The 26,276-nt window shown below is 46.0% G+C and overlaps 1 protein-coding gene across 1 annotated transcript in view; it reads left to right on the top strand.

Moving 5' to 3' along the window:
* Positions 1–26,016, top strand: part of LOC117588028 — a 51,241-nt gene extending 25,225 nt beyond the window's left edge. The window contains 10 exon segments of the mRNA XM_034279074.1: positions 8,242–8,393; positions 9,135–9,194; positions 12,000–12,124; positions 12,207–12,362; positions 14,526–14,957; positions 20,540–20,755; positions 21,451–21,584; positions 21,732–21,827; positions 22,692–22,886; positions 22,953–26,016. Of these exon segments, the coding sequence (XP_034134965.1) occupies positions 8,242–8,393; positions 9,135–9,194; positions 12,000–12,124; positions 12,207–12,362; positions 14,526–14,957; positions 20,540–20,755; positions 21,451–21,584; positions 21,732–21,827; positions 22,692–22,886; positions 22,953–25,556 (4,170 nt within the window). The 3' untranslated portion in view covers positions 25,557–26,016.
* Positions 26,017–26,276: the final 260 nt, after the last annotated feature.

Genomic DNA, 26,276 nt, shown 5'->3' with positions numbered 1-26,276 from the left:
GTTTCTGCTACTTACTGCGTAGTCATGTCCAACACTTGCCTTTATTTATTCAGACAGCCAGTCTGTGCCTCTGCCTCTGCCTCTGCGTCTGCCTCTCCATCTCCGGCACCACATCTCCACCCGCGCCCAGCTCAGCCGAGTCCTGTTTACCAAACGCATTAAATTGTTCGCCTCGAGTGTGTTTCGTGTGCTGACGAACGCGAATGCGGCAATCACTGAGATTGCCATGCCCGCTGTTTGTTGTTTGTTGTTTGCTGGCTGCCACAGCCTGCAGGCTCTGAATTTGTTAATCCGTGCCACTCAATCAGCGACAGCAAGCTGCCGACTCGGCAACAAGCTGTGAGCCGAAAGCTATGTATGCTCCGCTATTCGGCAGCCATCAATTTTTGTTCCTTACCAACAACCCACTAATTATGCACGTCCCAATGTACAATGGGCGCCAAGACCAAACAGTCTCTGCATCGGGTCTTGGGCGTAAATAGTGGAGTGTCTGAAAATGCTGGCATATTATTGCATATTTCGATAGGAGTTTCTCAACCAATTCTGATCACTTTTTCGGATACTGGTTCCATGGTATGCTCTAGAGTCCGAATCGATGCCTCTATCCCCATCAGAGTTGGTGATTATGAAGTTTCGTTGTCGACTAGCAGTCACACACGAGCTGCCCACCTTGGCCCATATGATTAACGATTGCATTCTCGCAAACTGTTGCACACATACACATTACACACAGTGAGAGACAAATGTGACGAGCATTTGACATCAATTATCGAGCCCGGGCTTAGCTACAACCTGGCACCACCCCGGGCCCCGGGCCCGGCCCAGGCCATAGAGACCCATCGATTTTCATCCCCGAAGTAACGCCCCCATTGAGTAACGCGACTCATCTGCAGGTAGGCAGGCATGGCACACGGAGCAAAACACGGCGCAAGGCCAAGTTAATTGATTTTTTATTAGGCAGCAAAGGCAGAAGCAGTAACAGAAACAGGAGCACAACCAGAACCTGAACCAATTGTGTGCATGTATACACAGATACTAGCACAAACAAAACCAAAAACGAGAAGGGACGTGGAGACGGTTCTTACGCGTCAAAACTTTTATACCCAGCACTCAGTACTACATCTGCACCTTAGCGGTTATTTGTCAAATTTTACATTTTTCCTTCATCTGTCATCTGCATCAACAACACTACTCACGCCAACACGCTCCTTTAGCTCGTCGCCCTCCCCTAGAGCCACACGCTGCAGCGTCAGGGCAGAGACGCGGCAGAGATGCGGCAGAGGCAGAGGCAGAGACGTGTCTGCGCGAAGCAGAGTGTAAATGAGAGAATGTGCAAAAAACAAATATAAGCTGCGGGGCGGGATGGGTTTAGCCACCGGAAATTAATTTCTTCGTTGTGGCCATAATAATGATCCAATCGGATTTGGTGATCTGATAGATATGGTCATTCCCTAAGGAATGGCGTTTTCTTTTATCCTCAAAACTGTAGGTTTGGGAGGTTTTGTCCTTTTTGCGGGGGCGGAAGGAGGCTTGGCTAATTTTTGAAATACACTGGTTTCAGTGTGAGCATACAGCAGTCCGGAGCCAAAATTTGGTGGCTCTAGCTCTTATAGTCTCTGAGAATTAGCCGACAAACAAGACGGACAGTCGGACAGACGGACGGACGAACTAACGGACAGACAGACAAGGCTCTATCGACTCGGCCATTGATGCTGATCAAGAATATATATACTTTATGGGGTCAAACGTTTCCTTCTGTACGTTACAGAATTTACCCTATTTACTCTTCGAGTACCGGTTATAAAAACACACACACAAAACAGGGGATATTGTCCAGCTGGTGGGGTCGGATGTGGGCCCATGGGTAACCACTAAAGAACGAAATAAAAAATGGAAAAATTGACAATTGCCAATTTTCAATTTGAGGTGCGGAAATATTTTGATTTCCTTTTGGTTGCTGGCCTGCAAAAAATATAAAATTCATATGTGTGCCCGTATATCCTGCAGTTGAAGCGCAGAGGCAGAGTGTGATAAGGGGTCAGGGGAGTGGAGTGGAGTGCACATATTTTTTCTTTCGCACATATTTTCCGCTCCATTTCCCACAGAAGCTGGTGGACAAGGAAAGGAGGTAAAAAGGAAGGAGGAGATGAAGGAGCGAGCAAAGCGAACACTTTGTCAATGCAATACAAGTTTGCGTGAATGGCAATAGCGTTGCCCAGAGGGGGGTGTCGGAGGTGTCAAAAACCTTTAGCCTGCAGCACGGAGCCTTTAGGCGGGAAGTTGAAGCGGGTTTAGTCAGCTGGGAGAGAGGTGGAGAGTCGACTCGTCCGAGTCTTTTGGGACACATGCACTTTAAATTATGCACATAATTCGCCCGCTCGGCCCACCAAGTAATTAAGTAGATAGCAGCCAATGTACACAAATACATATACACTTGCATACATACATATGTATGTACATATATGTATATTTTCATATGTACGCAAGTCAAGAGAGTGTGTCTGGAGGGAGCACGTTGTGTGCTTTGGCTGATTTTAATTTGAAAAGAGTGCGCCTAGTTGAGCAGGCTGGTAATAGTTGTGTAAGCCTCACTTGACTTGGCTTGCATACGCCCACAACCTTTCACTCTTTCCTATCTGTCCCCCATTTTTGGAAGCGGTAGTCGGTTGATTGATAAGCTTGAAGTAGACCTAGAAACCCGCAATCAAGCCATTGAGCGCATTGTAATAAATCGCTTTTAAGCTGTCAGCCCTTCTGTTCCCCGAGTATCATCAATCTAGCTGAATGGAGAAAAGGTTGCTCGATTGACAGGTTGGAGTGCTAGCTTCGAATCTGCATGCGTGTTTATGCTCGTGTTTTATTTGCTGTGGCTTAAACATAATTACCTTCGGGTGAATTGAGTGGTTGCTGGAGAAAACCAAAACTTTTCTTTACGACAGGACAGCCAGCACACATCAAGTCGAAGTCGGAGTCGGAGGAGTGTCTATACGTCTGCCACTGGGTTGAGACCTAACCGAGTATGTCATTTTATTGAATCTAGAACCACTCAGCTATTGAAAATCAATTTGCACTGCCTCTGCGTCGGAGTCGAGTCTCTATGCGCAGGGATGGACCAGTCCGTCACAGTCGGTCTAACAAGAAATGGGACAATAAATAGCCACACATACAGAGACACACACAATCTCTGGGACTGGGACTGGGACTTTTCCCACAGTCACAAGTTACACTTGCAATAATCATACAAACAAATAAAAGGGAAAACTCGTCAGTGGCAGTTCCACTAAAGTTCCAGTCCCTATCTCATGCCCATTTCCCATTTACAGTCCGCATTTCAGGTGTGATCAGCAGTCGTCGCACATGACGCCTTTTAAACCAATTCAAAATCGAGTTAAGAGCGCAAGGACATCCGCTTCCGCTTATACCTCTTCGTCTCTCAACAATTCACCTGTTTGTATGCAAAATGATGCGGCAATGCCACTGAAAATTGATGGCAGTCACGTAAAATGCCAAGAGGAGGAACCATAAGGAAAATAGGAGGAAAATCCATAAAAAGAAGTGGAAACCTGGGGCCAGGTCCAGGTTCTGGTCCACGCCAAGCCAGTCTCTCTCATGGCTTGGCATTTTCTCCCATATTCCATTTTGTTTTGAGCAATAAAAATAAAAAATAAGGGGATGCCGAGTGCAGGGGCGAAGCAGCAAATTCAAATTACATACAGAACATGCCATGATGTGAATGCAAGTGTCATTACAGGAAGAATTGGAAAGTACTTCACGCAGCTTTAACTACACACCATCACTTCCTCCCACGCCTTCATCCCATCCTTGATGATTTCGGTTCGGCTTAATGAAAGCCTTTGCTCTCTTATTTGGCCCAGATTGTGGTGGCAGAGTGGGGTTCATTGCGGCTAAGGGTGCACCTCATGAAGCCATCAAATTCGAGGAGAGCCAAGGCTGGCCGTGGTGAGGTCTGGTCGTTCTCCCCACAGAAGCAAATAAATAAAAGCCGCAACAGGCCAGTCAAATGGTTAAGGATGACTATACTGGGCCGGCCTGGGCCTGGGCCTGGGTCTTTGTCCGGGCCAAGCAGGCGTTGAGCGTGAGCCGATTAAGCTTATCATCTCGCCGAGCTCCTGCTCCCTGGCTTACTCTCATGTCGGAGTGCAAAGAGCAAAGAGCAAAGAGTGTGTGGCCAAAGAAAACATTGTGCAATTTTAATTGTTGACCATAAATTTTACATCCGAAGCCGAGCAACATATTTATTAAGCGCTCGAAAAAGTGCGGAAGAGCAGCACTGAGAGCGCGGCTAACCACAGAGCCACAGAACGGGCCGACGTCCCGGATTCCCAGACGGAACTGACTCCTCTGTGTAATCTGTCCCGGCATTCAATCTTCGCTCACAGATTGTTGGCGCTGCTGTTGCTTGTCAAATAAAAAGTGAGCCTCGGCAATGTCTGTATGTAGCGTAGCTGTGTCGGTTGCACATGCCACAAGCAATTTGCAGCCGCAGTTAATGAAAATTGAAAAGTGCTTACTGGCATTGCGTATACGCAATACGTCCTTGGTCTGCAGAGCGTCGCATGGCATCGCCTCACCTCGCATCGCATCGCATCGCGATGAATTGGTCGATGGTGGGTGTATTGTCAGTGATGTGGTTGCATAATAGCTGCTCTACATTTTGCGCTACAACACACACTCTTGCAACAAGCAAACCCATTAGAAGTTGCAACAGCTCTACAACAGTCACCGTCCCCTGGCCACCGGTCGCCATCCCTCGCTGTCTGTTTTTGTGTCGAGTCATTTTTGCGCTCAAAAGCACTCACTAAAACAAATAAACACTTTGCGCATTGTTTCGTTTTGACAAATGCGTGTAATTTACGGAAATGTTTGCCCGTCCGTCCCTCTCTTTCCCTCTACCTCTCGCTCAGAGGCACTCCTTGTCGCTGTCTCTCGCCCTTTCGCTGTGTGCTACATGTTGGCTAAATTGTCTTGGCCATGTTTGCAGAGCTCTCGGCAGCCTTTCTCTAGACCAGCCCGACGACTACAGGGCGACTACGGGAGCGGCAATTAGTAGGAGCTGGGAAAAAGCCATGAAGTAAGTGGCAGCCTTCCACTTTCTCTCACACACACACACACACACACACACACACCCATACTCAAGATTACAAAGTCATAATCGGGGTTGGAAATATAGGTTATATCGCACAGAAAAGAGCCAAAATCCCTCCAGCTGCTGCTCGTCAAAGTGGCAATAAAATAGGCTCTCATATTGCTGCCGCTCGAATGGCTCATCGTGGGGCAATTGAAATGCTTATTATAAGGTGGAAGTGGCATCGAGGGGCATTTGCTATCGGGTCGGGACTCCGTGGTCAAGCAGATCCGACATCAAATCACAAAAGAATCCCTATCCTTTGTCGCTTGCCTGCTTTGTTGCGGGCTGCTTAATGAGGATATTTCACGGTTGGTTCGGTGATGTTCGCTTGGCTTTGCCTTTTGTTGGTTCTTCACATCGCTGGAAAGGCTGTGCAATTTACGATACCTCTGTGGTTTCAATCTAGCAATGGGAAACATAATTAAAAATTGTGACAGCCATAAATTTGGCTGGGTCCCCTTCAGGGACCCACAGAAGGAAAGCGAGGAGGCCAACCAGCAGATAGCAGATAATTAAAGTGGCAAAAGAGAAGCTCGAAACTTGCTTCAAACTGTCCAAGGCCCTCGCCAATCCTCTACTTAACGAGTATTCATATTTTGGAGCTCCTTTCCCTTTGGTTAGAAAAGTAGCTTAAAAAGCTAGGCGAAATCAATTAGGTCGCATTTTATGACAGAGAAGTGGAAGCCTAAGCTGGGAGAGAGAGAGAGCACTTTAAGCCTTTCTGGTCTGGGCCAAGCCATCGTTTGATTTCAGTATAGCTGCCTCAGAGAAGCAGCAGCTGGTGTCCCTGATTGCAGGACAGGACAGGATGCAGGACTTCCACATCTCTCAACTGCCCGCCCCCACTAGCCCCACTCGACAGTGCCACTCCCAGTCCCCTGGTGTCCCACGGTGCTGCTCCCCATCCCCTGGTCATTTAGCAGTCGACTGCTGGCTGCTGGCTGATGGCTGCGGGCTACGAGGCTGGCCTGGATGGGACTTGGCCTGTTGTAAAGTGTCAAAACGTGTACTTGTCGCTGGCAGGATGTGCAGCAGCTCTTTAATTTGAATTTTATGCACTGCATGCATAAATTTATGGCCCGAGTCCCGCCTTCAAATGGTGACGACAATGACAAAGGCAACATGACAGGCACATGTCCATTATGGCCAGACGGGGGCGGCCACTGCCACTCGGCCGCGCCTCTGGGTGGGGTGGACAGCATTTAAATGTGCTGGTTGCCAGCCGGCAAAAGAGCACAAGGAGCCGGGAGCCAGAGACCTTCTTATCTTGCCTCTGTCAAGTCTACCGAGCGGGCGGGGCCTCTCCTACATTGTTGGGTTTTACAATCCGATTCAAGCAAAAGTTAAAGATGCAGGAAAAACACCCACCCCGGCCCATGTCCATGCCCAATTCCGTTTGCAAGGAATTTGCGTGCAAATTAATTGCACATTTTGTATTGTGTTTGGTGCCATTCGGGTCGGGCAGTATGAAAAAGATTGAAAAATTAATTTTTAATTGCAATGGCTGCAAGAGAATTAATTTATATAAGCGCATTCTCCTGCAGTCATCAAATGGCATTCACCTTTGTTTTGCATCGCTTGCTCCTGCTTCTGCTCGTCTTCTGATCTTCCTGCTGCTGCTTCTCCTGCTGCTGTGGCTGATGCATTGATTTTAATATGACGCTGCACCATGTGGACACGGGACACATGGCAGACTTAATATCCTGCCTGTCATCCACCCCTTTCATTCTGAACGTGTGTGGCCTCGCCTCCTTTAACTTCTGTCAGACTGTCAGAGTGCTAAAAATAACATGTGGAAAAAATAAAACACCCTCCGAAAAACGAACCGAACCAAACCGAAGCGAATCGAACCGAATCGAACGCGCTCCTGATGCATTATAGATACGGCAATTGCATTGAGTGCAATGATTTTCAACTTGTTTTGGCTGCCTCTCTTCTGCCCCTGCCACTGGCCTTATAAAATCACGCCCGACTTCTGTCTCTCGCGAATCGGTGTGAAGCGGTGCCGTCAGTTGCACTTCCTTCAGATTATGGATTTAATTTACGTACAAGCAGCCAGCAAATAAAAGTCAATTAAATGATATTGAAATTTTAGCAGAAAACCTTCAAGATCCTGCTCCTATTTCCTTCGGAACTTTTGTAAAAAAATCCCTATTATTGTGCCTTGACAACTTTCTAGAATTTATCGGCTTATGAAACATATTGGCTCATCAGCGGGTTTTTGAATACTTGAGTATCTGTACAATAATTTACACAAGAAATGCAGCAATGCCTCAATAAAGTGATTAAGCATACACCTTGCTAATTAAAATATAGCGCCTAGAAATGTTTGTGTGTGTCAATATCACGCTGCTATATATAACAACTGAAACGCACAACTCACAGCCGACAGCCAGCTGCCAGCAGCCGAATAACGCACAACGCACTCCAGCAAGAACAGGGAAGGGACAACTAGGACAGCGAGGCTTACTAAACTGTGACCAAATGTCACACGTGGTTTTAATTATTGCCAAGAGTTCTGTCCTGTGAGTGTATCCATGGTGTGTTTATCAGTGACTGTGTGTGCGTGTGTGCGAGGCATAATTACATTTTGCGGCATTCGGTAAAGTGTTGATTATTAATTAAAATAGCTTTATTCAACGCTGCGCTGGCCTGTCGCCTATCAGAATATCAGTTAAATATTTAAGCATTTCTCTGCCTAAACAGTGTTGTCCATGTAATCATGGCTCCATTATGCCATAACGAGCTCCCCCTCTCCACTTCCCCTGTGCACACACTCGTATTTATGTATGTGTATTTGTTGGCGAGAATGTTTGCTTACATGTGTGAGTGTAATGTTTGTGTTTGTGTCCTAGGGAGAAAAGAGAAATCAAAATGGCTGGCAAATAGCAGACAAAGTTTTGCTGCAAATGGAATAGAATGAAATGCGAATGGGTGTGGGAATGGGAATGGGAATGGGAATGGAAACGGGTTGAAAGTGTAAATGGCTTGTAATTAAGCTGCAACGTGAGACGTTTAAATGAAAATTGCGTTTGGCCTAATGCACGTTTCCCCTTGCTCTCTCTCTCCCTTCCTCTCGTTGTCTATTGCAGAAGGAGCTGTTCGTGAGCAAAGTTGAGCCGACGTCGCCGCGCAACGAACGCAAATTCTCCGCTGCCACAGCGCCATCGATGAAAACAAAGTGGCTGAAAGCATTTAAGAGCCTAAAGCCTGCTGGTTCTGGTTCAGCACAACAAGCAGACAGGTAAGTCTAACCCTGCATCATCCCATGCAGTGTCTACCATCCGCTCCCTCCCCTTTCCTGCTCTGACACAACAACATTATCAGGCACAGAGCAAGGCCCATTGGCCCATTAAGCCGAAGAGAAACCACAGCAAAGTATCCCATTCCCATCCCCATCCCCATTTCCATGCACATCCATAAAAAGCAGAAAGGAAAGAGAGAGCAGAGCGCCTACCACCATACCACGATACAAAATGAAATAGTGCCGGTGGGCAAGAGCAGAGGAGGAGCCGCCCGCACATTAATATGACTAAAAGCTTGCGGAAAAGGCGGAAAATTGTTCAAGCAATCATGAAAAGCCCACAGGCTGCAGCAGGCGAAGGCCTTGAGCACAGAAAGTATATTGCTAATATTTACACACTTCGAATTATGCAATGCAGCAATTGCACTCTAAAAAGATAATCCCAAACACAAGCAGGGCTTCCACCACCCTCCACGTTACGTCACGTCACGTCACGTCACGTCACGAAACCAGCCCAGTCCAGTCCAGTCCCACTTTAGGTTAAGTTAACGTTAACCCTCTGCCTCTGTTGGAAAAAGTTCAGACTACTAATGTTCTCTATACACTTTTTCTCTATTAATATACATCCGTACGTACAATAAATGCCATCTCATTTGAACACTTAACGCATTGAAATTAAAATGCTTTTGCATTTGCCACTCAAAACAATCGATAAATCGGTACTAAATCTCGATTAATCAGCCAACCACCACCCCGACAAAATCAAATGTACCACGCTGTATCAACCGTTTTGACTTTGAGGTAACCGAAATTCACCAACTAAAAAATTCACCACCTGTCCAAAATACAGACATTCGTAACTATAACTAGAGAATCTATGTACCTTACCTACCCTTAAAAATACATATAAATATATCGAATTAATTCCCAAATACATATGTCCCACAAAGCAGTATAGGTTGTCGTAAATGTTGCACGCAAATCAGTAGACAATTAGTTGAAAGAACAACCTGCTTTGTCCCTTGATTATAGCAACTAATTGATTTCAAGCACGTCCATAAAATATGTTATTATTTTATTATTACTATAGATTAGCCATTTTCTGGTTGCGCTTTGCAATAAAGTGCACCTGCTTCCACTCCACCGACATCATCAATCACGATTGCTGCCACATATGGCAATTAAAAACGGGTGAATATTGCAACAATTCGAATACCTCTACAGCCAGTTCAGTTAAAGTGGAGCAAAGACAATGGTAGAGCTGCAAAGTTTACACTGTTCGATAACTGGGAATAAATGTGTCCGAGAGTGGGCTCGATATATTCCGGACAAGTTTCCTGCTTCTGCTGCTGCTTCAGTTGCTGATGCTACAGGCGGACACAGTAAATTCCACTCGGCGCCATTGAAGCACTGAGAAATATGCGAAAAATTGCAAAACTATAAATTTTCCATCCACCCACAGTCCGACCATACATATACACATGGACACACAGACTGGACAGATGCTTCCGACCCCATAGAAATGGCCAGCATTTTGTTGCATTTGTTATTTGCTGGCTGTGGAAACGGAATGGTAGTGGGGAAATGGTAGTGGCAACTGCAACTGCCATTGCAGCAGGCATCGCATCCAATGGCAACAATACTTAATTCCATGCCGACAGCCGGCACTGCCAATGATGATAAATCTGGAAATCTTCTCGGCTTAGTCAGTGCTAGGGAAACGGGCTTTATCCCCACAAACTTCGTTTCGAATTATTTCCGACTTTTCGTGCATTCATCAGTGGAGTGGAGTGGAGTGGTAAGGCAAGGCGGACACTCTGCATAAATAAACGAAAATACTAACACGAGTGCACGGGTATTTACAAACGTGACAAGAAAGTCCTAGTTAAAAGTTGAGTTTTGCTATATTACAAAAGTTTCGCACCAAAATTACAGAATGAATCCCGAAACTGGACCTCCCCCAAAATGAAAGTTAACTCATTTCGCTGTGGTCCAGTTTTTGTTGCTGCCTATTGTACTTTTCCGTTCTGATGGGGTTTATTTTCAGGCTGCTGAAAGTTTTAAGTAGTGTACAAACCCAATAATAAATTTGTAATGTGAATAATTATTTATGTATGCCGCTCTTTGGTTTTAGCATTGTGCTTTCTATGGCAACCACAGGCACATTCACATTCACATTCACACCTCCAACACCACATCACCTCGATACCTAGATTACCTACCTAGTATATGTATGTATGTATGTACAATATAATAATAACGATATTTTAGACGAATAGCTCGATTATCCTAATAAGTAGTCCAACACATTGAACCCAAAACTACATTCAATTACTCGTCGTAGTCTTCCTAGTAAACTTACATACAAAGATCCATTCATACATACTACATACGTATAAAACTCAGATAGCTGATGAACATACATACATATGTTATACAGATGTATTTAAATTATAAATCGCTTAGAGAGTTGACATCTGGCCAGAAATCAGTCCTGGTAATTTGTTGACAATGCCAAAAAATAATTTGTACTATATTTAATTTAGCTTAAGAACTGTCTGCAAACTCAATCTCATCTATCAATCATCATCTGCCGTTGGTTATACACAAGTGTTGCACTTTCCCCACTTTCCACTTCTCGCCATTCGTTCGGCCATTGAGGAACTCTACTAGTATTGTGTTCGTCGTATTTTACGCACTTTCAGCACACAACTTTATAAATATTGTGCGGATACGCCCAACCGAATTTATTTTATTACCTGTCCGTACGGCTGCCCGCATGTCTGTTGCTCTGTGCTCAACTGCAGAAGTGTGCATAAGCCACTTACAAACAATCAACGTCTGGTCTGGTCCTGATTCCAGGACGTTCGGTGCCAAGCCTAGGTCTGAGCCTGAGTCTGTCCGAACAAACTCCCCAGTGCCAGTGGGCCTCAACCTCAGCCTTCTTTCCCCCCCGTTTGCGTTGTCGGCTACGTCAGCTTTTGTCGGGTAAACACTCGTAGTGATGTGGGGAGTGGGGGGAATTGCAAATTGGTTGTATATCTGTGTTAAATAAATATGAAATGAAATTGTTTAAATGAATTCGTTGTGTGCAGAACATAAATATCGTAGCAATGGATTTGGTACACACAAATGTACATACATATGTAGAATGTTTGTGTCTGGCTGTGAAGTCCAATCGAACAGTAACAAATCGACCAATTTACAATGAATTGAATTGAAAACGGTTGCAAAGAAACCCGAGTGTTGCCTGGTTTTAAATACATTTATTCTAATGTTTCTTTCGTCAAAGCACACCCTACAATCTGTTCGATTAATGTCCCTTGTCTATTATCTCCTTTTTGCATACTGCATTGTCCTGTCCACACCCCATTGTTCATTTGACATTGTTTGCCGTGTGCGTTAAAGCAATCTGAAATAGCATAAAATATGAAACAAAAGCTGCCATAAAGTTGATCAGCTGCTCCTGTCATGTCCTGTCCTGGCCTGACCTGGCCGGTGATGTAACGAGGAACGGGGGACAAGTGCAACATTTGCGACGACTTCATTGCGAAGCCTACTTACTGATGCCAAACCCTTTTCCAACCCTTCCCCCTTCCCCAACAGGCGTAATGGTGCCTCCAGCACGGCCTCAGAGCCGCTTCGCCCCAACCTGGACGGAAGCCACCATCTGCAGGAGTACACGTACAAGAAGATAACGGCCTGCGACGCCTGCTCTCAGATACTGAGAGGTGCGTATGGGCCAAGTCCCAGTCCCTCACTAGCCGCCTGCTGCCAATGATCCTGTCTGCTTTCCTTTCTTTTCTGAATTAGGCCACACTCGGCAAGGTCTACGCTGCCGCATCTGCAAGCTAAATGCCCACGGAGACTGTGCCCCGAATCTGCCGCGCTGCCAGCCTAAACAGAAACTCCTGCGGCGACAGAAGAGCACCTCGGAGCTGGAGAATCGTGTTGATGTTGAGGAGGAAAGTAAGTATCTGGCACGTATTATCATCACAACCATGTCCCCCGAAACACACACTCGTGTACACACACACATACACACAAGCAAGCCAACACACGCAGATACACAGCCGCATACACTCACCAACACAGAGACCAACCCCCTGTACAGGGAACTAACGACTTGCAGGGGAAATACTTTGGCGAAACTTGGCTGAGCTTGGTTGGTCCCCCAACAATTTGTTCTTGTTCGGCTACCATGCTCTAACTGCATTTGCATGGAGACCGCCAGCGTCTGGCACATTGTTATCCAGGAACTCGCCTTCTAACACGAAACAATTGCATTGCATGCTCTCTGTGTTAGTGTATGGTCGCTGGTCCCTCTACCACCTGGCCACATAAGCAATATTTTGCGTACCATTTGGCATACATTTATTGATCTGAGTTGGTCAGGAGGAGTGAACTCTCTGCCACTGCAGGGGGTGCGATTGTGATTGCCTTGGTATCAGTTGATTTCACAATGGATTTATGGCACTCGTGGGGGCACACAGATTGTGGCATTTGTGATTTGTGTCGCAATTCTCTAAGCCCCAGCGAACAAAAGCTTTTGCAATTTTCTTGGCCCTCTCTTTCTTTCCCGTTACCCTCGTAACAGATATAAAGAGACTTTATGCGGAGAAACGCAGTATGTAGATACGTATGCAGGTGCTCGAAGGATGACGATGATGATTTCCCTGCTCATTGAACTGTGAACGAGTGTCAGTGTCGTGAACGATATGAGTCAGAGTCTGTTGCATTCCACGTAGATGGGATGCAAGTGCCATTTATGTACATTGTACAAGTAGTTAATAAACACGAATTCAAAATTGTAGTCTCAGCATTAATGTGAATAACTCAATTTGAAATCCTCTTCCCCCCCCACTCACACCACCGAACATTGAACACGGAACACCACTCCGACAAACCACAATACCGAACACCGAAAAACTAGCATGGCCACAGGAGCCCGTTGTGGTAGCAACGCTAGCAGATCAGGCAGAGGATCAGTCGAGTGTGCCGGATCCAAATCCAAATCCGAATCCGAATCCGAATCCAAATGCGAAATTCCGTCAAAAGACGCCGTTCATGCAACGAATTGCGCAACTAGGTATCAAAACGATCAGTATTACTCTATATAGCATATGCCATATCTGTACGTACCTACATACATATAAATCAATATATATACATAGCATCTGCGATATGATGAGTCGTATGATGTCTCGACGTCAGATGCTCGATTGCAGACTGCAATGCGCTTGAACTTTATGATTTTTATTGGATTTTTTGTTGTTGTTTGACTGTTGCGCTTTGATTCACTTAATTAGCGAGACAATCAGCGAATGAACAATCAGCTCAAACTCAAAGTCAATAGAACATTAATACATACAACAAACAAACAAACACATACATACACACATACTGAAGTGACAGCCCCTCGTCGGTAACTCGAAGGAGCTGTGGGCGCTCCCAAAGAAATCAGTTTCAGTAGCGGAGCATGTTATATCCACCACATACTCGTACTCCTACTCGTACTCGTACACGTACAGTAATTCACCAGTATGTTGATCAGATCACTAGAAGTTGCCTCACTCTCATTCCGCCTAGCTATTGTACGTTTAGGGACTCTTTGGGCTGGGTCTTCGAGCAGCCTACACGTGCAGGCCAAAAGTAGACACCAACTGGAGTCTTATGCTAAACTATAAATATGTAAACCCACTAGTTAAACGTTAAACGTATCTCGGTCCCACACTATCTTCCATTTACTTCTGCGCAGTTGAGATTATGACAAGTATCCCCAAGGCACCCACCATACACCCTCCCCATCCATCAAGCTCATTCCAAATTAGAGAACTGCTCAAACCACTTCCGATTTGTAATAATGCCTATCAACCACGCACGATCATCATAAATACAATATACGATATTTGTGTATATGTATATCCAAAATTGAAAACGAATTGAAATCGATCAAACCAAAATCAAAACTGGCCACCACCGACCTTCACCAACCAACCAACCAACAACCAACAACCAATCAACCGAATCAACTTGTCAACTCTCCTACGGCACTCAAAGAAATAACCGAAATCGATCAAATTTATCGAGTGCTGAAACAAGCCGGCGAACTCAAATCCGGACATCTTGCAGCAGGCGCCGACAAATCCGTCCAGGCGAAGGTTTTGGATGGCAGCTTCGTGGGAGGCTCGATCCCCGGACCCGCATTCACAGAGCGGGAGATGGTGCCGGGCCCACGGCCCGTCGATATACCCATTGTCAGTGTCTCCGAGCTAGCTTTGCAGGAGCAGCAGCAGCAGCAGCAGCAACAACAACAACTACAACAGCAGCAACAGCAACAATTGCAACAGCAGCAGCAGCAGCAATTGCAACAGCAGCAGCAATATCAGCAGCAGCAACGAAGTCTGGCGTCGGTGGCGCAGGCGGCAGCTGTGCGAGCCGGACGGGGCGTGCGACCGCCGCCCGTGGCTATGCCCATTTTGGGCGTGCAACTGCAGCAACAGGAGCTGCAGCAGCAGCGTGGCGGCCTGCCAGTGCCCACTCAAGATATATCTAGTAGTTCAGGTCCGACAAATCACCAGCAAACAAATTGCAGCAAAAGTAGTTTGTTGTTACTCTCTACAATAGCTCTCTCAACTATCTCTTCCACTATCCCCATATTTCTTTCGTTACTAAACTCACTTCACATTTATCTCTTTTTGTATCATTATCTGTATCCTGAGTTCCACATTGATTTAATCTTTTCATAATACTCGTATGTTTTTTTGTAGTTTCGGTTTTGGTTTCGGTCTTGGTTTTGGTTTAATCTTTTTGTACTATCTGTGTTCCCCTCTCTGATTCTCTTCCTTTCGATCTCGTTTCTGTCTCTAGTCCAGTATCCCCTATTCTGTATCCCGTAACCCGTCTCAGTGCTTCAGCTACTCACCCAACTAGAAATAGAAACCCTTCCCTAAGCATTTCTCTAGCCTAACACTTTCACACTTCACATTAAGCTTAAGTCGGCTCGACTCCAATTCAAAAGCTCCCTCATGTAGATTTTCCTTTCTCACAAATATTTCCACCACATCTTCTTGAGATAGTAGCTGCTCATCCATAAACTCACATATCTTAGATGTATTTAGTCACACTCGATTGCATTTACTCTGTCTTTTTCTTAAAAAATTGTATCTAGCGTCTATCCATGGCAAGTCAATTTCAGTTTCATTCGCATTGCCCAAGCCATAAAGTTGCCCTCATTATTGCTTCGCTTGGCAGTTGACTTAGCTTGCGACTTAGATTTTGACCAGCATCTAAACAAATCCCAAACACACACACACACACACACACACACACACACACACACACACACACACACACACACACACACACATCTACACACACTTCCAACCACCAACCACATACAGATGGATCAATGACAGACACACAAACACATTAATATGCATTTTGTCTAGAAATAAAATATATATTTAAGAGTTGTATTTGAAATGCTTTTGACTGGAACAGTTGCTGAATACATTTTATCCTAGTCAGCATAGTTACATACATAACTAGCGCATACACATATTTACATACATATCCAGTATCCATGAGCCATATCGTATTTAGTTAACCGCAATTAATTTGTATATGCTAAACACTTGGTTTACTTGTGCTATATATCAAGATTATATCCGCGAATTCTCCACACAAATAATCTAGCCGAGGAGAGTCAACAGAGTTGTCAGCTTGATTCCGAGATTCCGAGTGGGTTTCTGATGGATGAGTGTTGTGTTGCAGCCTTATCAGGGTGGGTTTGCCATATGAACGAATGAGCTTCAATTAAAATACATTGCCACAAAACGCCTAGGGCAGACGGGACGGACACTGACCCGTCACCGTACCCGACTCTTCCATTGTCTCGACATGGAGCAAACACACACAAAATGACGTTGCTATTTGTGGCTTGCTTAAATCAGCATTTCCGAGCAGTTGCCCTAGACGCAAAACGTCCCAAATCTTGACAAGTGTGCAGATAATTAGCGCCGCAGTTGCATGTTGTCGTTCAGTGCAACTGAAAACAGCAGCAACTGGCATGGTCTCTAGCTGCATTATTCCAATTAGGACAGTGTAAATGTAGTCCTTGACTGATTGATTGGAGATTGCCTAGGGTGGGGAATTAGAGCTTTGCACACACAGAACAGACACATTCTTTAGTGTTTAGTGAAATGTGCAAAATACAAACAAATACATATATAAGATATATATATCTATATTATTTCGTGTCCATATCTTTTTTGCCAATTTTCGTTTCGCTTGCCACCACCAATTAACCAAATAACCAATAAAATAACAAACAACATCAAACAACCAACCGACACACAAAGATCAACGCTGCGGGCAGTTCTTTGCCCCCGTCTCGAATATGTCCAGCTCAGCGTACATCAGCAATGGCTTCGGCATCAACTACTACACCGCCAGCGCCATGCATCAGCCGTATGCGGGTCCACAGTTTGCCGCATCCTCTTCAGCAACAGCATCGCCCTTGCATCATCAGCCATCCGGGAGCGGTGGCGCTGGTGCAAGTGCCACGGGCAGCACGACCACCGGCAGCGGTAGCAGCTATCCCGTGAGCGATACGGGACTACGAAGGCGCCTGTTCGCCGGGTTTCGACCGCTCTCCGGCTACGGACTCTTGCGGAAAAAATCTTCCCAGAATCGATCGATTTCGTTGCCGGAAAGTAATTACGAGCAAGAGCCACAACATAAGCATAAACATAGCCATAATCGTAGCAATAGACTTTATTGTCATTATCACATGCTTCACAACCTTTCCGACAACCCTCTTATGAATCACCATCAGTCATTACCATTAGGCCATTACCCCAACATCTTCACCACCCCCAGCGTCTACGAGTAGCTTTAACTCGAAATTTAGATGGCAAACAAGTCCCCCCTTTGACATTGCAACAACTTCAATCAGCACCGCATCGACATCGACCTCAACATCAACACCAAGACAAACATCAGCATCTACAAATTTTACTGCTTTTAGTTTTCACCGCAATTGATGTTTAAAAAGTGTTTCAGTGTTACTAGATACTCTTGCAGAGGGTGATATAATTTGCCAGAATATTTCCAATTAAATGAATATCAGTAGAATTAAAGTGCAAAGCTGACGAGGCAATGATCGATCTGCAGGGGTACTTAGACCTTCGGTACGCCGAGACTTGTCTTCGATTAATTAATGTCTTTACATGTGGCAGGCCGCAGATGTTTGTTTCTACGTACATACATATGTGTTTGTCATGTGTGTTGCTCTGAGAGTGTTTGTATTTACAATAAGTGTTTGCACCCAAGCCAAAGAAAGACAAGAGGAAGGCGCCTTTTAGTTATTTTAATTTCGAGTCGTGAAATCCAAGCAGCGGAGCCCGTGACGAGACATGAGACCGCTCAAACGAAGACCAGAGTAAATGCCAATTAGTCTTAACCCAGTTTGCACTTCAAGCAAATGGCTCATTTCCGTTGCACACCAACAAACAACAACAAGAACAACGGCAGCGGCTTCGGCAGCAGCAAGCACAACTACTGCAATTCAGGCGCAAATTCCCATCGTTTGTGTGCATGGCCGTGCATTTGTGCTGAAAGCAGCTTCATCACGGCTCCAGCTTGGTTTAAAACGAAAGACTGACTACGAACTGACTCCATCCAGTACAACGTGGTACCCCCTTTAGTTCAGCCCTGCAGCCCTCACCCACAGCTCCGGCTACTGTTGCTGTTGATGCCGTGTAAATTGCAGGCCATTGTCAGCTTTTGTGCTAAAATTCAGACGCATAGCTCCCCAGTAAATGGAATGTACTACCACGAATACTTCTGGCAGGGAACAAACTTTTTTCGCCCAACTCGATTCACGGCGAGTTCATTTGTACTTTATGCTTGCTGTATTTCTGATGCTCCAGCGTCAGCTCCAGCTCCAGCTTCTCCCCCCGCTCCTGCTTCAGAATTCGCCCGCAGAAACAACTTTAAAGTCGCGTGCGGAAAACTTTTTTCTCTTCGGCTATGCAGCTTCGTAGCGTGAGCAGAAGGGGAGGCGGCGATAGGGACGGGGACGGCGACGGGTATGCATGGCTGGGAGCTAGGATCTGGGGTCGGTCCCCGGTCCCTAGCCGAACATAATTATGCTAAAAATTGCTACGACACACACAATTTTTTCTTTCTTTTTTGAGCCTCCCATTCCTAGGGCTTTCCCTCTGCTTTTATGCTGAGCCTTACTCGCAGAGTACCAGGGTATAATGTATCCATGCAACTATATGCAACAAGAAAATTCTATTCTACTCTATTATTTATTTAGTATATACTTTTCCTTACATGAAGGTATCTTATATTGTAAAACCATAAAGCTTCGGGGTTTAAGAAGTAAGAGGTATCTTAGAGTCGATCAGTTATTTCTGGAGCTATTTTATTTTTGCCATTCCTCTCTGCATGTTGGCGTCCGGGGCTGGTGCTGGTCTCGACTTCCTTTGAGCGAGACTCTGTAGTTATTACCCTAGGATTATGTTTCTGCTCTATTACTTGGGCCTGCTGGTGGTCCCTGTTCTCCCCTTTACTTTACTCAGTGCCCGCTTCTTTTCGTTTTCCTTATGCATGAACGCTGCCGTCTTAATGTTAAATATTTTCTTTCGGTCTTTGTGTCTTCATTTGGCATAATTAGTTTTAATTCGCCTTTCTTTGCTCTGGCCTGGGGTAACCTTTAACCATGCTTGGGGCCAGGGCCATACGGATCCTATTCAAATCAGCTGGATCCATCGAAGCGCTACTAACCATGAAAACTTGCCGAAAACTCGTGGGTTGAAATTACAAGCGATGATATAATATACTTATTTGACACAGCATCAACGAATCCGAAAACTGACACAGCGCGTCCCTTTGGCGAGCCCCTGATGCTGCCGCGACCCATCCTTAAGAGCCCAGAGACCAGTCTCCCGGATGTGTCGAGAGCCAGGCGAAGAGGCCGGCTAAGCTAAGGCACAGAAGGCACAGATGACAAGAATGATACAAATTATAAGAGGAGAACAACGAAGAACGGAGAAGAAAGGGGTGGAGAAACACTGCGAAGCGACACTTACAGCCAACATATACATAGATAAAATAAAGATATTATAATTTTATCGATTATTTTTACCTCCTATCTTTTAAGTTTGAAATATTTTCTACCCTTTAGAAATGAATCCTCCCTCAATTAATGTTAAAAAATGCATCACAGTAATTATTATAAAATACTCGAAATAGTTAATTTACCAACTCATGCATACATACATAAATATATAAGTACTTATATGTACTCTTAAATATATTAGTTAATTTGAATTCTTGTAACTCTGTAGAGCTTGGATGTGAGCTATCTTAAACGTACTGTACTCTACATGTACTACTTTATTAAAGTATTAAGTTATATTTGACGATTGCACATTTTCATTGGTTTGTTGTTTGATTGTTGTACATATTGCACAGACAACACCCGACGGATGTCCAAGGGAATTCGCATTAACACACTCTTATAAGAACATAGCTTTTTTTTTTTCATTTCATTCCATTCATTTTCCATGGACACTCCCACATACATATGTACATCCATACATACATACATACATTTGTAAGTACTTCTGCCACACTGTTCAGTATTGGAAACAAGTTTTTCATTATTTTTCACGACAGCAAAAAGTTCCGTTCCGACACACACACACTCGCTGTCTCTCTTATTCTGTCTCTAAACGTTGAATGTTGTTAGGTTAATACACAAAATTGATATTACCAACTACTACATAAGTAGTACTTCTATGTCAATAACCTCTCTCTCAGTGTCAAGGCGTAAGGCTATTTACTGAATTTTCTCATTTCTTTTGATTACATTTTCGGTATTTGTTTGGTTTCTGTCTTGGAACTGTAGATGTACCCATAGATTATATTTTTCATTACATGATCAATGCTGAACAAATTAAAAATTAAAATCAATATATTTTTATTCCACGTTTTATCGAAATCAACTCTCATGTTGTGTATTGTCTGACCACAAATACAACAAAACAAAACAAAACAAAACACAACCTAACACACCCACAAATCAAAAACCCTAACAAAATCAACAACAAATACAACAACTACAACAACAGCACCGCACTCACCGCGCCGCCAAAAGTTGAACTTACGCATGAAATCCCTGAGCCTGGACTCCCCCGAGTCGTCGGAGCTGCACGGCCAATTCCGTCGACGTCCGCAGTTGCCGGTAGCGGGCGCTTCGACATCAGCGGCCCCGGGCTACTATCACGGCGGATCGGGTGGCCACCTGGAGCACAGCACTCCTCCATCGAACAACAGCCGTCTGCACTGTAAGTAGCAACCCAGTAAATCTTCCCGTTCCGTTTCCGTAACTGGTCCCAAGGCCGACGCCTATAACGATACCGATACCGAAACCGAACGTTACGAACGTTACGAACGTTACGAACGTCTGAGACCAACGAGTACTCTCGGCGCTACACAGAGCCATCCAGAGCTATCCACCTATGTACCTACGATCAACTATTGAAAAAGGGCACCAACCTCTTTCGCTTCCTAACGAATCTCGATTCGATCTCACTCTAATTTCCCGGTCTAGTACGTATACACCCTATATAACACCATCATTGAAGTCACACCACAACCTATCGCATAACTGAAAGAGCTTTCCTATGTAGTCGCTTATAATGTAAATACGCTGAAAACGCAGAGTAAAGTAAAGTTTCGTTGAGTAGTTAGATATGGTTAATCTCGTAAAATTTGCTACAATTACATAAGTACATAGAACTTTGGTGGGGACTTTATGAAGTATGTTTGAAGCACTGCGCCTAATCTAAACTAATCTCCCGCTAACCTCTCTCTATCTTCCTCTTGTATACATTTTATCTTTATGCATATTTTATACATAATTTCTCTATTGCTAATCTTGTTCTTTTACGTTCATTCACTTGTATTCTAACTTGCAAACTAACCAAAACACATTGAGCATGTCCTGGAACAGGGATTAACGCATCCAAAACCATTACAGCACCATCGAGTCCTTCGCATACGGGCCGCAAGCTGTTGTATGCCACACGTGGCATGCGTGGTGGCAGCGTCGACCTGCCAGATGAATTGGAGAAGTCACAGTCATCGGCCAGCACTTCGCCATGCATCTCACCAGTAAGACATCCCCAGGTATTCCCCCATCCCTGTTCAATCCCCTTCTCTTTCGTGTGTTGATTTTTCCTGCACCATCCGACAATGACTGCACCTGCATTCACGCATTCTACAATCTAATCCCATCCCATCCGCTTCGACATTTTCAAGAAATCGCATCGTCTGCTGCCCACCAACTTGTACGTCATCCTCTACAACTTCAAGGCTCGACATCCCGATGAGCTGGACCTCAAGGCGGGCTACAAGGTGAGCAAAAACTCTCCCTCTCTCTTTTTTTCTCATCGGTACGGTTTGTATGTGTGTTTGCACGAGTATGAATAATAAACAACACGCTTTGTTTAATCCACTAAGCGGAGAGCTTAGTGCACACAATGGCTGCACAGGAAATTGGCATAACAAAATCAGAAATGTATACACACATATTCGCATTTCCCATTGCCCATTCCCCATACTTCATTCAATATTAAAACGAGCAAGGACAACAAAACCCCCTCCCTTTATTTATAGTACACTCGTATGTACGAGGTCGTGTGTATGCACAAAGACAGAAGACCGAAGAGAGAGGAGATCTCCTTTTATACTGCGTAAACAGGACAACGCAAAGAACGCGAATAAGAAGAAATAATAATAGTTGCTGCGTTTTTTGTGTACTTTCGCTGATTGCGATTGCTCATCCTCCCTACCCGCCGGCAAAGTGTTCAATATTTACAGATTAACTTTTGTTCGGGTTTCGTCCTTGCCAGTTTAGCAATCTGTTCAATTATTGTTATAATTAGTGTATTCAGTCGACAGTAATGGCAGTCGATGCCTGATAGATACTTGGATCTGCATTGCAATCAACTTTTGTGTTTGCCATTAGCATTTGCATAAATGCATGCAGGTTATCATATACTGCATCATATTCTACTTTAATTGACTGAAAGACGGACAAGTTTAGAGTCCAATTTATACATTTGAAGTGCAAATCACTTACTCCTGCCAATTAGCTTAAGTCACATCTAGTGGAGTTTAAAGTGTATCGATATTCAGCTCACAAATATTAAGAGGTGCCACTATTTCATTTGTAGATGACCTCTCTTAATCTACATTTTTTTCTCCTAATTAATTCAGGTGACTGTCATTGACACATCCGATCCAGACTGGTGGAAGGGGAAGGTGCTGGGACGCGTTGGCTTTTTTCCATCCAAGTACTGTGTGCGTCTGAACGCCAGTGAGAAGCCGCTGCAGGTTACCCACAATCTGCAAGTGTCCGATGGGGAGCGCAGTGAAAAAATAACGCTGCTGAGAGACCAGATTGTCATACAGGTAACGTAGAATAGTGCGAGAACTACGATTAGGCTAACATTTCGGCTTTTCGGCTTTTTTACTTAGATCGGCGATGAGGTCAATGGTATGTGCATGGTGCGCTCAGCCGACAGCCGACAGGGCTACTGTCCGGTCAAGTATCTGCAGGAGGTGTGACAGCCAGAAGAGCCAGAAGATGAGCCGCCTTCTGATGAGCGGAGTAGGCCGCAGAAGTCAGCAATGCAAACGTCGTCGTCCTCGTCGAGGACAACGGAGAAGACCAAGCGTAGAATTAGAATTGTAGTTAACGATAATAGCAGCTTAGCCGGAAGTAGTGTCGCACATGCACCACCACACACCACCCACTCAAATCACCAAATTCCAAGGGAAGCTGAGGCCGAGACGAAGCGACTGAACATCGACTATGGCGACGAGAGCTGTGCCGATTGGGAAAAGGACAAGGACGTACTCATTCTCTCCGGACGCCGGAACAAGAACGACAAGAATTGGGAGAACTGGGAACGGATTCGCGAGCATAAGCTGGAGAAGATGAAGAACATATGCTTCGAGAGCTACCGCCAGTCGAAGCGGGACAAGCTTCTACAGGCCAAGCCAAGACCAAAGCAGCTCGACAACACCTGGTACACGGACAACATATACTCCAATCGCTCGGATGACATGGATGAGGACTATGTCCCCGAGTGCATCAAGTACGGCCCTTACCGCACTCTCCGCGACATTAACGAGCTCGACGAGAAGTATACGGAGGAGGCAGGCGTCAATCGGGAGAGGCGCGGAGAGGGCGAGGGCTCCCCAGGATACGGCCTGCACCGATCCAAGAGCTGCAAAGAGTTCCAGTACCCCAAATCGCAGAGCTTGTGCTTCGAGGGCAACGTCTTTGAGGGTGGCGGCGGCGTGGCCAGTGGAAGTGCGAGTGGGAGTGGCGCTGCTGCTCCCGCCACCACCTCCATACTGAAAAACCGATCAGGAGTGCCCAAGTCCTACTCATTCAGTGCCAGCACCAAGACAATGCCATTCGACATCATCGACTACGAGCTGCCCCCCGCCTCAAACACGCGGCGAGAGAAGCGCGAAGCCTACAGGCGCAACATGAACATGCTCTACAGTAACAGTCTGGACGAGCGAAGCCTGGCACACAGGTGTTGCGCGCGGGACCAGTGCACCAGCGCTAGGTGCCTGCTGGACGAGATCTATCCGGTATCAGAGGTGGGGGTAGCACCCCCCCTGGTGACAGCCAGATCGCGGGGTCGCGCCCCATCGCAGCAGTTGCTCGCTGGCAGCAACAGGAATCTGAGTCTGAATGCAGCGGACTGGCTATTCGAAGAGCGGGCAGAGGCCGATCACCGGGCGGGGCGGGGTCCGCGGACGCCGGCCCCCACGGTAATCTGTTGCTGCGCTGCAGACGACTGTTGCTGCCACCGGCAAGCACAGGCCCATCATGTGGTGGTTCGACCACGGTCGCGTGTCCACTGCCCCGGCCACCATCCGGCGGCCGAGGAGGAGGAGCACATGCACTGCCGCTACGACACCGATCTAGAGCACTTCATACGAGCGGAGCGCGAGCGCCTGCTGCTGCAGGACAAGTTCCTGGACGAGGACGAGCGCTATATGGCCGCAGCACCTGCTCCGCGCAGCCCAGTGCGTCGGTACCCCAACTACCAGCGACCCACGCGCAGCAAATCGTTGCTGGAAATGGAGCCATCAAACCTGTTTCACGACGACGACACTTGCTCGGACACAACCGAAATCGATCTGGAGGACTTCAACATTGATCTGGAGAAGTACTGGGAGCAGCTTGACAAACCGCCCAGTCCCATCAACATGGACATGCGGCGCAACATGCAAAGCAGCCTCAAGGTGAAGAACGTCAATGTGAGGTGCTACAACAACGGACAGCCCATCGACCTTCATGACCGGGAGCACGAGCGCCTGATGATCAAGAAGTCGCTGCTCGAGGGCATGCCCTCGCCACCGCAGCTGGACTCCAGTGAGTCGTCCAACAATGCTGGATATCCTTTTTTTGAGAACGGAGCCGACAGCCCCTCCTTCCATCACATCTCTGGAGCGGGTCTTGCGCCCACCTATGGGCATTCGGCAGGCTATGGACACAAGATCTATCCGACTGCGGACATCCTGCCCTCGTACCAGTACAATAACTTCTACCCCGAGCACAGTCACGGGACTGTGGGCAACGTGCTCACCCAGCAGCCCACAGCCGGCATCCACCATGCCTCCGCCGGAGGCCAGTCTGCCCTAAGTCTGATCAACAACATCTTCTCCATCTACAAGCCGAACAAGTACTCGCCGGAGAACTGCCAGATGAACTATGAGAGCAAGCCGGAGCCGTGCAAGAAAATGAACGTGCCCAGCACCCGGCGACCCCTTGGAGCGGCGGCACATCACCATCCACACCCTCACGAGTACATGCACTCGTCGATGAAGCGGCCTCTGCTGGTGAGTGCCGACCAGCCCCACTTCAAGATTATCCCCGAGAAGACTGGCCTCAAGATATCCCCTCTGCTTAGCTACGACGAGTACGGCGGAGGTGGATGTGGGGGCGCAAGCATCGACAAGTCGCATCATAGACTGAGCAGCACGGCACGGCCTCTGATGCTTCCGCACTGATGGTGCTGGACCTTTCCGTGGTATGGTAATGGCAACTATTGTTAGTTATGCTCCCAGCGACTGCCAGAACAACTCTGCAGAAATCCAAAAGACTCTAGAGCAGTGGAACGCAACCCAAACGCACATGTCCTGAGCCCTGCCTGCCCCCAACATTTCCACTCCATCTACATTCCAGCTGGCTGGGGCTCGGTCTCAGGGCACTTCTGTTCTCAACCAACACCACCACTCGTCATCGTTGGCGTCGTTGGTCCTCGTCCTCGTCGCCTTCGTTCATCCGCCCGCACAGTTTGCTTTTGGTTCAGCAATGGGAGCAGGGACATTGTTCCATTGATTGATTCATCGCTGTCGCAGCAACTGGCACTCCAGCAAAGGGAAATCCAGGAGCAACAACTTCAGCCATACCATTGGAAAATAGCACAACAACAAACTACAAGAAAAACTAGAACATGACCAAGAACTTTTCAAGAAAATGTCGAATCATGAAGATGTAAAGTTAAAGGTAAAGGTAAAGGTAAAGGTGAAGGCAAGTTAGGTATCGAAATAGTTTGTTCGACAGAACAGATAAATTAATTAATCCTCTTCTCCCCTGAAACGGCCACTCACTCGAACAGAACACACAGACACACATCGTATATACACATGTACAATCAATGTGCTTTTAATTGGATTAAAAACGCTAGAGAAATCGCAGCATAAACCGCAGTATATACAATGCATATGAATGTAGTTCATACAGATACACTAATTTTTCGAGCAACTTTTAAG

This window comes from Drosophila guanche, unplaced genomic scaffold (genome assembly GCF_900245975.1).
Source record: "Drosophila guanche unplaced genomic scaffold, DGUA_6, whole genome shotgun sequence".
In the NCBI taxonomy this organism is placed as follows: Eukaryota; Metazoa; Arthropoda; class Insecta; order Diptera; family Drosophilidae; genus Drosophila; species Drosophila guanche.
Note: the sequence above shows the minus strand (reverse complement) of the source record. Positions and strands in the feature narration are given on the sequence as shown.